Here is a 14,006-nt window from a genome sequence, read left to right as displayed (position 1 = left end):
GTTTCGACTCCACCGTTATTATTGTGTTACAAAATGCCAATGTGCCTAGTTAAAAATTGTAAAAAAATCTACTAAACACTCCAAGAAAGATGGGATATCACTTTGCATGTGTTAGTATTATTTATTATTTATAAAATGCCATTTTAAGATATTGATGAATGTTTATTCAATGCAATTGAATGACAGGAACCATTGGACAGTCAGTCGCCTGTGATTCGCTGGGCTCACTTGCGTCTAATCTCCGAGAAGTCGTAAGTAACCGAGAATCTGTTTCTAACGCAATGAGTCATGACACTAATACGCCATTACAATAAAGGTTATATTACTATAAATTCTCGAAGCTTGTATCGCATAATGGAAACGGATACGTCAATGGTCACGTGACATCTACCTATACATCTGTGAATGACTTTCATGCACAATTTCTCGTGCGCGCCGGGTATGAAGTGAGTCGTCCATTTAATATGTCATTGGTACAACCACATAATTTTAAATAATACTAATATTGAAGATAAACAGCGCAGGCGACTTTTTTTATACTATTCGAGAGAATTTTTGGTATTTAAATCACTTATCTGGTCGATTCGCCACGCCAGCCCCCAGGCTAGAGCCCTGTCAGCCTCCCCTTCGTGGGGGCAATGGAGGAGGCCTGCCAAAGATCCTGGCCTGATAGTACGACATGATTCTCATGTGAAGGACATTGTTTACAAGTGGAGACACTGCGCGAGTGGAGAACTACAAGGTTCTAAGTGTTTGTCCTTGGAGAAACAAAAGTAACAATGAGGCAGCTTAGAATACTACTTCATGTTGGGTTTGTTTTTTCAAGGACGAACACTTAGAACCTTGTAGTATTTAGCTCGCGACTTGGATTTAAACATTAACAGGATGTTTTAAACAAATTCCTCATTTGACCAGATATTTTGTCCGTTGTATCGAGGTTTCACTGTATTTTATTTTAATTAATATTTTAACACTACTTAATGGTGTGGTATTTTAAGACATACCTTCTATAATTGGTGTAATAGCGAGAGGGTTAAATCAAGTATGCTAGGGTTATTTTTAATTGCATATGAGACATACCTTTCCTTGCTTTACAATGTAATACGGGTTGGAGTTTGACAATCCTGCACTTTCAAGTAAATTCAACACTTCTGACCGAGGGACCACTTTCTTGTTGAGAAAAAACTGATCCTTTTTAGATCCGATCACCCGCCGCAAATAAATTTCATCCCTGTCAATCTGCAATAGAAAAGGAATAATTTAAATAAACTATTTCTTTTATTCAAAATGAATAATTCACAAGACTTTGAGAATGTAACGTTCCATATATTGAACATACATAATTTGAAAACATTTCAGATACATACCCACTAGAAAAAATCATGTTTGAAAAAAATACGAACCTCAACAGGATTTGAACCCGTAAAACCATTGGTGTCGCGCCAATCTGTGCATTAACCAATTATAGTAGGTTATACATGAAATGCTTATCAAATTGCGTTATTATTAATTAACGGTTTTTGTGTATTAAATCAAGGAATATTAATACCCGAGGTCGCCACGCTCTCAAGTGAGCTTTGACAGAGTTTACTGATTGACATAATTGAATAAAAAGTGCCATGGGAGAGAAAAGCACGGAGAATCAACATGAAATAAATGAATTTAATGGTATATATTATATAATACAAAAAACAAAGCTAAAACAATACGGACATACAAAAACTATGTGAAGAGATCTTCACGTGTGCAAGAAGTAACTGTAAATTTTTTTATGTTACAAAATTGGCTTTTGTGGCCAGGTCGTACGGCCCGATGAGCCCAACAGCTGGTTGGACCGACTTGAGCATCTCTTCCCTCTAGAAACATATTCTATAACATTCCCAGATGTGGCTTACGTCATGTTGTTTTCCGCCACATGGACATGTTGGTCAGGCGACACACTAAATATTAAAGTTCACGTTTTCATTCAAATTGCACAATTCTTCAACTATGCTGATTGCCGCTTGACTATTTGTTATAAGAATACATAATGAGTAAATTTTATTAGTGTGCACTCAGTTAAACTAGTCTTCGTCTTACCGGAACTCTGTTATCTGAATTGTCGAATATAATTTCAACATATGCTGTGATGACTCGAGGGCCAGTTCCTTCATGAAGCAGTGCCAACCTTTGTTCAGGTCGCAAGTGAGAGAATTCATCACTGAGCACAAATTGAATGGCTGAAAATATAATTTGATGATTAAACATTATAGTGGAGGAGAAGACACTAGAGATGGGAAAACTGGTCGATTTTGAAGTCTAAGTATACATACTACCAGTATAAAAAAATACTTAGTATAGAAACTTGGATGAAAAAACCAAATAAATTATCAAGGAAGTAAAAACTAGAGCCATCCCGGGATATACCAACTTATGCATCATATTCTCATTCAAGGGAACTTTTCCTGAAAGGGAGGTATGGCAGAAAAAGAATGCCCTGACAAGAATCTCAGAAGCTGATTTGAGCTCAGCACTCCATCCAGTTTAGACAGACAGAACAAAGATGGTCAAAATCATCTCCAATACCCGATAACGTATATGACGGCGAAAAATTGTAAAAAAAGCATTATTCGCATTGTTTTTCTAGTATCCTATTTTACAAATTTTTTCATAACTTCCAAATACATTAAGTTTATACAATTAACTAACTTTCAGAACATGCACATTCAAAGTCGGTTACCTCCATATTCCGACATTTTGAGATAATCGAAAAAACAGTCAAGCATATTAAATTTAGTACTGCAAATAGACTATTTTCAATTTGCAAATATGTTAATTATTAGTACAACATTATTATAAGTTAAAAACAGTAAACAAGGAAAAGCGAATAGCGAAATAAAATGTCGTTAAAAGGAGTTGGATTTGATATTTTATGAATATACATATTATGCAAAAGTATTTCGCACACCCAGTAAAATACTGTAGTAATCCAAAAATTGGCATTTTGCAGGAGAGCCATTTGAAGTTTCAAATATTCTTTGTAAATACAGGAAAAGTCTGAATGTAAAAATTATTACTCATTTTTATGGAAAAACATGATCTATTTTCAACTGTATTCACCATTTTTCTCAAAAACATATACAAATGGAGATATTTGAATATTTTTGAGTTACGACAGTATTTTATTAGGATATTTGAAAATTTCATGGTAAAATTTGAATCAACTCAATACTTTCTATGTAAATTTCCCTACCATCACTCTAATAATTTCGACTAATTTGTTGGGCACTGTAAAGGAAGATTTTCAAAATATTAAGTTATGGTATAATCTTTAAAGATTTAATGACAAAAACAAGAAAAATACAATTATTAGTTCAAAACAATAAAAAAATACTTAATTATTTTATTTAATTAGTAAATAAAAATTTTAGGTACGATTTTTAATTTTTAAACATCACTTGGAAAAGAAGCAAAAAAATCATAATAAAATTCACGATGTAGCAGTGCAGAGAGAAAGCAAATCCTTCTTTTTAATTGTCGTTATTTTTGGCCGCTCTTGATATGCTTTGGATAAATTGAGACCATCCATTGGTAACGGTTTACCTATTTGCCGTTGACGAACATTCAATTTCCTACTTCTTTATGATAACTGGCTTTAAAAAATATAATGTATGGCTAGTCTCTGTCTACTTTTATAACTTTAATCTTCTGCCACAAAACTTTTTCTCCATTTTCATCTGTGTTGTAATTTTTACCGATTTTATCTGCTAGTTTTTTCATGCTGTGAAAATTATTTGTCGCCATGGGTTTAACAATGTATGGTTGTCCTGTTTTCTTACTTGTTTGTACAATGGTAATCATTTGGCTGGGCACAAATATTGGTCCACTTTTTAGAGCCCTAGTCTTCTGCTGCTCAATTGTAGAATGGACAATATCGCCTTCATTTAGGGTATGCCCCGGTGACCAAAAACTTATGATAGATCGTTTTATTTTTTTGTGAATTCCCGATAGCATATAAATACATTGCAGCAATGTAATTATTTTTATTCTGCCCGGCACAATTGTCTCTGTAAAAAAAAATGCTCAATGTGGTGATATTTTTCACGTAATCGAGTACACAGCTACCAATTTCATTGGACCCTCATGCAGCTTGACTCTCGTCCCACATGTATCAGTTTGCAATATTTTCAGTGATATTATAGACTGTAAGATTATACATGGCCAACTTTCGTTTATAATAGAAAGTTGACACATTTCCGCAAGGAAGCGGTAAAACAGCCTGAAAATCATATACAGCTACATTAATGACGCTATTTTGGCCATTAGTTCGGGATTCTGCTACGTCTTTGGTCTTTGCATCCTTTGCCTCTTTTTTTCCAGGTTGATGTGTCTCATACTTTTCTTGAAGTTGTTCTTTTTCTTCTGGTGAAGAATTATTGTATAGGTCGCATTCAACGCACAAATCTTTTTTAGGCTTAAGGAAGCCAATATTAAATTTGTCATTAAATATGGATGCGTATAATATTGTTCTTTTCCAAATGGCATATTGCTGTCAGCTTGTTGTTTTTTGTATAACCGATACATTTCAGCAATTGTTAATTTACCATCTAAATACAATCTAGACGTCTGTGCACGCGAATAGTGTTACTCGATCACTGGGAAAGACTTAATGTGAGCTCTTATATCATTTTTTAAATCATCATCAATTTTTTTGTGATTGCCATGGTGACCTCTTTGTTCTGGAATTGGCGTTCCGGAAAGGAGATCTCTTGTTTTCCACGCAGTGGAGCAGTACCTTTCACTCACCCCAAATATGTTGATAAAGTATTTTTTGCATACTTCTTCTATTTTACTTCCATTTAATTGAAGTTGATAACAAAAATTGTTGCCTCTGCTGCTTCCAGTTTTTTTGTTTGAATACTACAATACTACTGTAACAATAATATCCATGCAACTAGTGAGAAAATTACGCTGTATCTCAAGATCTTCGTGTAGTAACAGAGTTACAACAGTATTTTTTTGAAAAGTATTGTTTTAGTTTTTTGGAAAGCTTCTTGTAAAATACTGTCGTAACTTATATACAACACTATTTTATTATCGATTTAACAGTTTTCGGAAAGTAATGTACTGTATTAAGTGCTTTCTCTCTGACACTATTTGAGTTTGAGATACGACATTATTTTATTAAAATAGCAAAAAAAAATACGAATCCAACCACATCCATAACTCGAAAACGCCCATTTCAGACTTACGGCAGTATCTTACTGGGGGTGCGATTTACAGAATCAGAATCAAGAAAAATTTGAGGTAACTGACTTTGAAACTAATGGTCTCAATTAAGAGATGATAATATTAAAATAAGCATACAGAATATCGTATTGTTTTTACTCCAGTGGAAAATGGTCTAAAACCATTACATTGTTATATCTTGTAAGTAAACCTCATAAATAAAAATAACTTTTTCCAGTGGGTCTATTCTATACTTATCGACCGCTAATGTGATAAAGAGATACATGTTATCAAACTTAGGGTAGGTTTGTATCAGAGTATTAGCACTTATTGTAACAATTACTATAAGATGTTTGTAATTGTTGCAATAAATGCTATATTTTAACAGCACCTCTCTTGCTGCTGTTAAAATTTAGCACTTATTGCAACAATTACAAACATCTTATTGTAATTGTTACAATAAGTGCTAATACTTTAGCGGTCGATAAGTATAGAATAGACCTACTGGAGACAATAAAAACCATTTAATTTTTGTTATGTAAGGTTTAGGGGGGACATGCTCAGCGTAGGTCAAAATGGAATTTTTATTGCATTTTCAAACCATGATCCTGGACATTCCTCAAACGTTGTAGATAATCTATGTATATAATTTTGAAGCCTTATTATCCTTTATATTTATTTTAAACATTTGATGACTGTATAAAGTATTTTTACTAAATGACCTTTTGACTTCAGTTTAACTATTGTGAAATCAGCAGTACAATTAGTAATTTTTTTAATATAGTCGTTCATGTCTGCATGTGTAAACACATATTATTGTGCAAGTTCCAATATGTTAAAAAAGTTCAGAGGCTTCTGAATTTTCACACGATAGTTGGAACTTGCATGACGTATGTGCATGCGCAGTAGAACGACAGTGACGAACCTGGCGGTAAAAATATGAACCGAGTATTTTGACGTTTACCAATTTTCAACAACCCATCAATTACATCATGCAACTACAATAATGCATCTTGCTTATGCTCGATTGAGATTGGCGAGACAGTCAGCATTTTTGCATGCGAACAATTAGTATCGCGATAGTTTAATTTACACGCTAATCTATTGGTGCCAGTAAATCAGTGTAGGTGCAGGCACTATTAAATTGTGTAAATATTAAATATAAGTGTTGTCTTATTAATCAAATGAGCTAATTGTTTAGATGGTCTCAAATTGTCCTATTCACATTTACGTAACTCATTTCGCATGTGACTGACATGATGCATTATTGTTTAAATGAAAGAAAAAATCAGTGTGTTATCGAGAGAAAATGTTTAGACATAACACGAGAAGGACTTTGTAGAAAGGTTTTGTGGTTATTTAGTAGTTAAAACGATGAAAATAATAGTATCATACCATAAAAGAAATTGCTCTTTCCTGACCCATTTCGGCCGACGACAACATTGTGCCTGTTGTCGAAAGGTTCGACGACGATTTGCTCCCGGTAGCTTTTAAATCCTTGGATAATGACCTGCAAATGAAAAATTTAAATAAATTTCCCAAAGCTTCAGATTAACACTCTATTCCTCAACATTTTTCAATATTACCTGCTTTATATGCATGGTTCCTGACGATGCAAACGTTTGAGAAAAGACTCCAAATTTGTTTTGTGTAATGTGAAATGTCTAACGGTACCCTGCATCCAGTAAATAAAACACGACAAATCGCGGTAAACGCAGATGACGGCGATCACGCTATTCTCGAGTTCGACTCGATGGTTTCTGGTGTGTACTTATATAAAAAATAAAATACCATAAAAATTATAAAATTAAAATTATTACAAAACAAAAATCAACTAACATAACTGTCATTAAATTTAATATAATATGTAAAAGCCATTTAATTTATTATTCACACTGTAAACAGGAAATTTATACGTGTATACCTGCTATATAATTACATTCAAAATTATAATAGTTTATATATATAAATTTTAATGAAACGTTATAATTATTAACAAATAAACCACTTAGAGAACCAAATAGATAATATGAATTAGGAATATAATATGAATAACATTATGGTAACCCTATTATTGTTGACGTATTCTCATTTCATTTTCCATTTCCCAATCTCAACAAATTTCTGAATGGTGAATGTACACAGGTGTGTTCCATAGGATGGGCCGTTGATTCTTGTTTGTAAACACGTAGTAAACTATTTACTCCCTACTAATCTCTTGTGGCAGAGGAAAATGTATGCGGAACGAGAAAATACCAAATATATTGTGTTGAAATCATAGGTTTATTAATGCTATGTTGGTAAATATTATTTGAAAGTGAAAACCAATTTATTTCCCGGTACATACCTGTCATGCCGCATTCCATCGATGTCAGCATAGGCCGGGTGTTGGACGGGCTCGGCCTCGACACCGCGGAGGGTACGCTTTGCGATTTTACGGTCGCCGAACAAAATGCCGCGGCCGAGGCCCAAGGAGTCGCTCCGGCCGCTCCATCCGACTACAAACCCTGCATCGGAGAGAGCGTCACGTACATCGTGGCCAGTGTTATCATCAATGACGCCGATGAAGTTCTCATGATCCAGGAAGCCAAGCAGATGTGTGCCGGCAAATGGTACTTGCCCGCCGGACGGATGGAGAAAGGAGAGTCCATAACGGAGGCTGCAGCTAGAGAAGTGCTCGAAGAAACGGGCCTCGAATGCGTTCTTACCACGCTACTGGCTGTGGAATGTGCAGGAGGATCATGGTTTCGATTTGTATTAACGGGTAATATTGTCGGAGGCGAGCTGAAAACGCCCGCTCGGGCCGACAAAGAATCTCTTCAAGCAAAGTGGATCGGTAACTTGGGAGAAGTACCATTGCGAGCGTCCGATATAACTCACCTTATTGAAAGAGGTAGAGCGCACCGTCTTCGTGAGTTGGACGCCTGTTGGCATTCGGACATATTGCCCGCTCCTCAGCCGCATGAAAAGAATCTTCTCAGATTAGTAATAATCATTAAAAAGAGGTCGACTAATAAAGTGCACGTTCTTCTGAGTGAAAAAACCGCATTGCATCTGCCAACCGCAGAGATAAACCCTTCTAAGAATGTACACTCTACGCTGCGCAAATTTTTGGTTGATATTTTCGGAGCTGACTTACCTCAGCATAGGCCGCACGGACTCTTATCATTGGAATTTTGCAAGCAGCTCGACCCCGTGACCGACGGTAATTGCCTTACCTTACTCGTAGCTTTTCGACCTCCGCTGGAAGAAGTTCCCATCATTGGAAAATGTGTTTGGCATGAAGTTCCGAAAGACTTGGGTGACCGTCTGCTGACAAAAGTGTCTTCAAAAAATGCCACATTAGTTTTACATGTTGTTCGCTAAAGTTGATTAACGTAAATCTTTTCTATCCTTATAAAATAATTGATTAAAAATTTAGAGCTGCAGTAAAAATATATAGTTTTATTACTTACGAGTAACAATATTAATTGTTATTCAACAGCCATCTGTCCCATTTTAAAATAATGGAAATAATACTCAAAGGGTGGTGGTAGACTAGGTACTTCGTAAATTTATAATTTATCTTAATTATTAGTACTTAATGATGATAAAAATCTTAACTACTCTATTCAGTGATGATAAAATATATGATCTGATTCGTGGCACGACTCAAATATTACAAAATAAATAAATAAATAAATAGCTTTATTTAATATACACTTTATTGTATTTTATCTGTATTTGTGGAGGAAACAGCTTTATGTCTTATACAATCTGCAGTATTTTGTTCATATTTGTGGAGGAACTTTACATGCCGCACAGAATTTGGCAGGGTATTAAATAGAATGTTATCACAATTATTACCACCATATTACATTCCATATGTGATGTTTTTACATTCAAGTATTTATTTTGTTACGCTTAATTTGTTTGATCAAATACTCAATGTTATAGTTTTATTGTAATAAGTTCTAGGACAATAATGTCTTCCATATTATGGTTTTTAAAACTGTAAATTAATTTAGCAACATAATAATTATTTTTATTGTTTCAATTATTAATAATATTAACTCTCTAATTGATTATTGTTAAAATTAGTATTTCTAAGTAACAATATCCAATAAATAATAATTTTAGTTACCACGAGAAAGTATTCATTTTGTTCTATGTTTTATTAAATAATTATTAATTGCAGATTATTTTAAACATAGATTATTCACAGGATTCATTACCTATGTCCAATATTTTAATGTTCTACACAAAATATTTCATCCGATCCATCTATTATGGATCTTATAATTTATAAATACGGCAGGTATATTTTAGTTGTGTTATTTTTCTCTAATCATGTTAAATATAATATAAGTATTATTTCTTATTGAAATCAAATTCTAAATAATGTGTAGGCAACGATGTATTATTAAGTAATTACATGTATTACTTTCATTTACTGGTGCTATGTTTCCATTGTGTTCTAATGTTGATTGAAATATTATAAAATGTTCAATAAAGTTTACAACCTGTTAATTAGAGTTTAATTTATTTATACTGACAACACAGAGATACTGCGGGGTGGGGTCCAGGGGTACTAATCCTGTTTCCTGACTAAAATGAAGATGCTTGGTTTATTTAAGATTTATTTATTTTATTGAAAAAAAATAGTATGGCATTACAGAGATTGGCCAATGCGCCATAATACCTATATACAAAATATAAAAATGATATAATTACAAATAACAATAAAGTAGAAGAAAAAGTAGGATTCTTATGTGAATATTAAAGTAAAATGATAAAAACAATTACGAATTTAATCTATTTAATACATCCACGAATATTATATAGTTTAAAAAAAATCAACCTTTATCATGCCATCAAACAGGTTAATCGCACGATACACAGCATCATGAAACATCACATCCATCCTGCGAAAGGGTATCATGAAGACTGCAGAGTTACGAGTAATATTGGTGGGAACATGAAAATCTATATTTGCCAGTATAGATGGATTGTAAATGAACCTACAAGATGAATTATATTGGAACCATTTAACCACGAATATGCATAGATGCGATTTCTTTCAGTGCATTGTATGCAGGACTAATGTGATTGTTGTTATGGTTGCTATTGTTGACTTTACTTACGTCAACTGTAATGCGTTCCAATAAGAGTACCTAATAAATAATGTTTTTCTCAATCAAACTAGTTGCTGATTTCGGCATCGGAAGTTAGATGTTTAGCTTTTCTACTTACGCTTATAAATATCATTCTCCGGGTATTTGCATTTATCGTGGCGGTGCTTGACCACCACTATGCACAGGAAGTAGAGGTATTTATTGTATATCATTACTATTGATTGCCTTATCCCCTGCCTACTCTTCCTTGTTACCTGCCCAAATCATCGAACATTAGGTACTGCTAATATGGCACGTTTATATCTCCCTTTCCTGCCACCTTTATCAGCCTGAATACATCCATTGTCAGATGAAGACCTCTCCAAGCTGATTCTGTTTCTCTCGGTCCCGTGTGTTCCGTTGCCACATGCTTCTACTGAACTTAACTATTTAGTTAATCCAGCTGCCTTTCAAATGTTGTTCTTAGGTACCTACTCCTGTTACGTTAGATTTGTCCATTCTTTGAGCTACGTTCAGGCCATTTTTATGTTCTGTTTTAGCGAACTCGATTATATTCCATACCCTTGTGTGTTCCCTTATCCAACTATTCAGTTTTTTGTCCATTTCCATTATTCTCCCTCCCCCTTACGTAAATAGGAGTTGATCAATTGGTAAACAATCAATCTTCGTAAAAATAGTAGGTATATTGCGGCACTTCCTGCATCAGCATCTAGGAGTCCATATCTGTACCTCAGTGCCAGACTGTCTTAAATCCAATGTTGCCGAAAATGAGTTCAAGTTTGTACCTAAATACCTAAATTATCTTATATTCGTACCTTGAGTCATGATAACAGAAACCCCAAATTCTTAAAACGATAAGGGCATGAAAAATTTTAAATTGCTATTTTTTTAGATAAGCTACCTTGACTCTCAAATACAGATAGTGTAGTTAGGTACTCTGATTTGGAGTGAAATAAATGGTTTACCATGTTATACTACTTTCAGTGTGTCACAAACTTACAGCATGTTCCTACCCTTTTTAGAAACAGATTTTGTCGATGTACCTAGTACCCTACTTCTGACAAAAATATGCGTCATCATTAATGACGTCACATTTCGTTATTTTTAATCACCTTTCCCACATTGTCACTTTCGTTGAAAGTGATTGATGTCAGTATAATAATATCCTCACAAAATATTGAAATACGATTCATTGATTCGTGACTAGGGTTTCCAATCCCGGGACTGGTAAACATAATCCCGAAACTTTCGGCATTGATTTTTTTATCAATTTTTATGGAAAATAAAATAATAACGAAAATATAACAGAAAAAATACTTTTAATAACATATAACTACATTAGAAATAAACTGAGTTTGATGTATTACCCGTGTGTTGCCAATTCATTTAATTTTTTCACATAAATTAATAAAAATGAGAAAGATTGCAAAAAAACAATGCTACGTACTTTTAACAAAGTGATTCCACCACCATTCAGACGTTTTACGACAGTTTCATAATTGGCTGACTAATTAGATTTATGAAGCGGAAAGGTCATAAACTATAATTTACTTATTTTAAATCTCGCTAACCCATTCATAACGTCTTCACTATCAAAAATAGCAATCTCATATAATTTATTTAAGTAATCACTAAACACAATATTAACAATAAATGACCTAAATAGTATAAATTTAAATATACTCGATTTATTTTTGACCGATTTTATCAATGTTTTTTGTATATATAAAAATTTTATATTAACTATCGAAAAATGCCAATCCCGGGATCGTCAAATTGTAATCCCGAAATCCCGGGATCAAAAATTTGGCTCGGGATTGGATTCCCTATTCGCGACCATGATAATAATCCAAACTATGTAGGTTTTCGAAAGTTATAATAACATGTTTACGAAAATTTCTATCAAAACATTAATTAATAGGTTGGTAGATACCTACCTACCTGTGCTCTGATACAAAAAATGACCATGAATGTACCTACCTATGTGACCGCGAATGAAAACATTGTTCACGCAGCTACCTACCTACTTTAATGGTCTTGCATCATTCTCTTTGCGTCATTTTTAAGAGCATCCCTCAAAAAATAAAACAAAGTAAGTACCTAGGTACAAAGGTAGGTAAGTAGTTAAATTGTCTTCCTTTGCGTCTCGCAATTTGGAGAACGTGCGCTAATGCAGTGGTTTGCAAACTATCAGTGGAAAGTATATTATTACGTTTGCCCAGTTTGCTCGTTTGATAGTGCCAGGAATTATTATTATTGGTAGATGGTAGAGGTTCTCATCAGGGCCGCATTTACCGGACGGCTAAAGAGTCTCTGGCCTCAACATTTATTAGTAGAGGACCGGAATTGCGGGAAAAGGAATGTCCAACTATCTAGCTAGATTCTAAAAGATGGGAGCTTTATTCTATATTTCAAAATTTTATGTCAAACCCACTTTAAGAAAAATTCTGTACCCTATACGTGCAACTATATTATTTTCAAGACGAAAGATTGTTGTTCACATTGGTATGAACTAAAAATTATTATTTGTGAAACACCACTTTTTGGTAAAAATCTAGATGAAATAATAAGTGTTTTAACGAAGAAGACTGCCTAGTCTTCTTCTTTCTTCTTTTGCCATATCCGCCCCTTAACTGGAGCATATGGACACCACGCAGCGCCTCCAAGAATCCCTGTCGCTCGCCAATCTTCTTGCTTCGTTCCAGGTCAAACCAGCATCCCGTAGCTCCACCGTATACACTCTGTAGATTGTATTAAGCGGCCTTCCAGGACGTCGGAATCCGATCGGCTTGAAGAACAGGCAAGCCAGGTTGAAGTTCTCTTTTGGCATCCGCAGCACGTGGCCGAGCCAGGTCCAACGTCGCCTCTTCACTTTCAGCGTGATGAGAGGCTGCTTGGTGCGTTCTCTTATCTCCTCGTTGCTCCTAAAGTCATACCACCGCACACCCAGTACCTATTTGTCGCAAACATCTGTTTTCGAAGCTCAGTATACGGTTGCTTTGAGCCTTCGTAAGGTGCTACGATTCGCTACCGTAAAGCAGCACCGTCAGAATGCAAGCGTCTAATAGGCGGCATTTGGTTTTTACCGAGTACAATCGTGAGTCCCATACATTCCGCATCGAGTTGAATGTTGCTCCAGCCATTCCCATTCGGATAGCGAGCTCTTTCTGCAAAATACCATTTCCCGTGATGTGTACCCCCAGGTACTTGAAGCTGTCGACGCTCTCGATGTTTTGTCCGTCGCTAATCAGAGGGTAATCTGGATCAGGACAGGTTCTATTACACAAGGCGTTGGTTTCCTTCGCGTTTAAACGAAGAAGACTGCCTAGTACCTATTTAAAAGTATATGTTGTGAGGGGGGGGGGGGGGGGGTAAATATGCATAAGACCGGTCTTAGTTATAATGCAGGGTTGATTTAAATACACCTCAAACACTTGGAGACTCGATGTGCATGCTGATTCCGAGGTCGTGATAATGGATAAAGATGATTAAAAGTAGTATGGGTAAAATCCTCCACCCTTTTTGAAGAGCGTCGTTCTTATGTACACATATTAGCCATTTTTATAAATGAGAATAAATCAGTGATTTCCTTTTTATTTCAAATCAATGGGCCTCAATTTTAGAGTTTCGCAAGAACGTAGCCGTGGAATTACGTGCAAACGACGGACGTACCTACACAATAAT

At 34.8% G+C, this 14,006-nt stretch overlaps 2 protein-coding genes across 2 annotated transcripts in view; one reads left to right on the top strand and one right to left on the bottom strand.

Moving 5' to 3' along the window:
* SMC3 (structural maintenance of chromosomes 3) overlaps positions 1 to 6,960 on the bottom strand; it is a 30,945-nt gene extending 23,985 nt beyond the window's left edge. Inside the window, exons 1-4 of the mRNA XM_085942022.1 lie at positions 6,795 to 6,960; positions 6,604 to 6,718; positions 2,080 to 2,219; positions 1,081 to 1,239 (exon numbers count right to left, since the gene is read on the bottom strand). Of these exons, the coding sequence (XP_085798148.1) occupies positions 1,081 to 1,239; positions 2,080 to 2,219; positions 6,604 to 6,718; positions 6,795 to 6,809 (429 nt within the window). The 5' untranslated portion in view covers positions 6,810 to 6,960. The remainder of the gene's footprint in view (positions 1 to 1,080; positions 1,240 to 2,079; positions 2,220 to 6,603; positions 6,719 to 6,794) is intronic.
* Positions 6,961 to 7,310: 350 nt separating this feature from the next.
* LOC147075732 (8-oxo-dGDP phosphatase NUDT18) lies at positions 7,311 to 9,709 on the top strand. The gene has a single exon (XM_085941794.1). The coding sequence runs from the start codon at positions 7,561 to 7,563 to the stop codon at positions 8,572 to 8,574; it is 1,014 nt and encodes a 337-aa protein (XP_085797920.1). The 5' UTR covers positions 7,311 to 7,560; the 3' UTR covers positions 8,575 to 9,709.
* Positions 9,710 to 14,006: the final 4,297 nt, after the last annotated feature.

Source organism: Rhyacophila brunnea, unplaced genomic scaffold, assembly GCF_057557595.1.
Source record: "Rhyacophila brunnea isolate RB1 unplaced genomic scaffold, BYU_Rbru_1.0 scaffold_14, whole genome shotgun sequence".
Taxonomy (NCBI): Eukaryota; Metazoa; Arthropoda; class Insecta; order Trichoptera; family Rhyacophilidae; genus Rhyacophila; species Rhyacophila brunnea.
The sequence above is the reverse complement of the archived record's forward strand: the minus strand, read 5'-3'. Positions and strand labels throughout refer to the sequence as shown.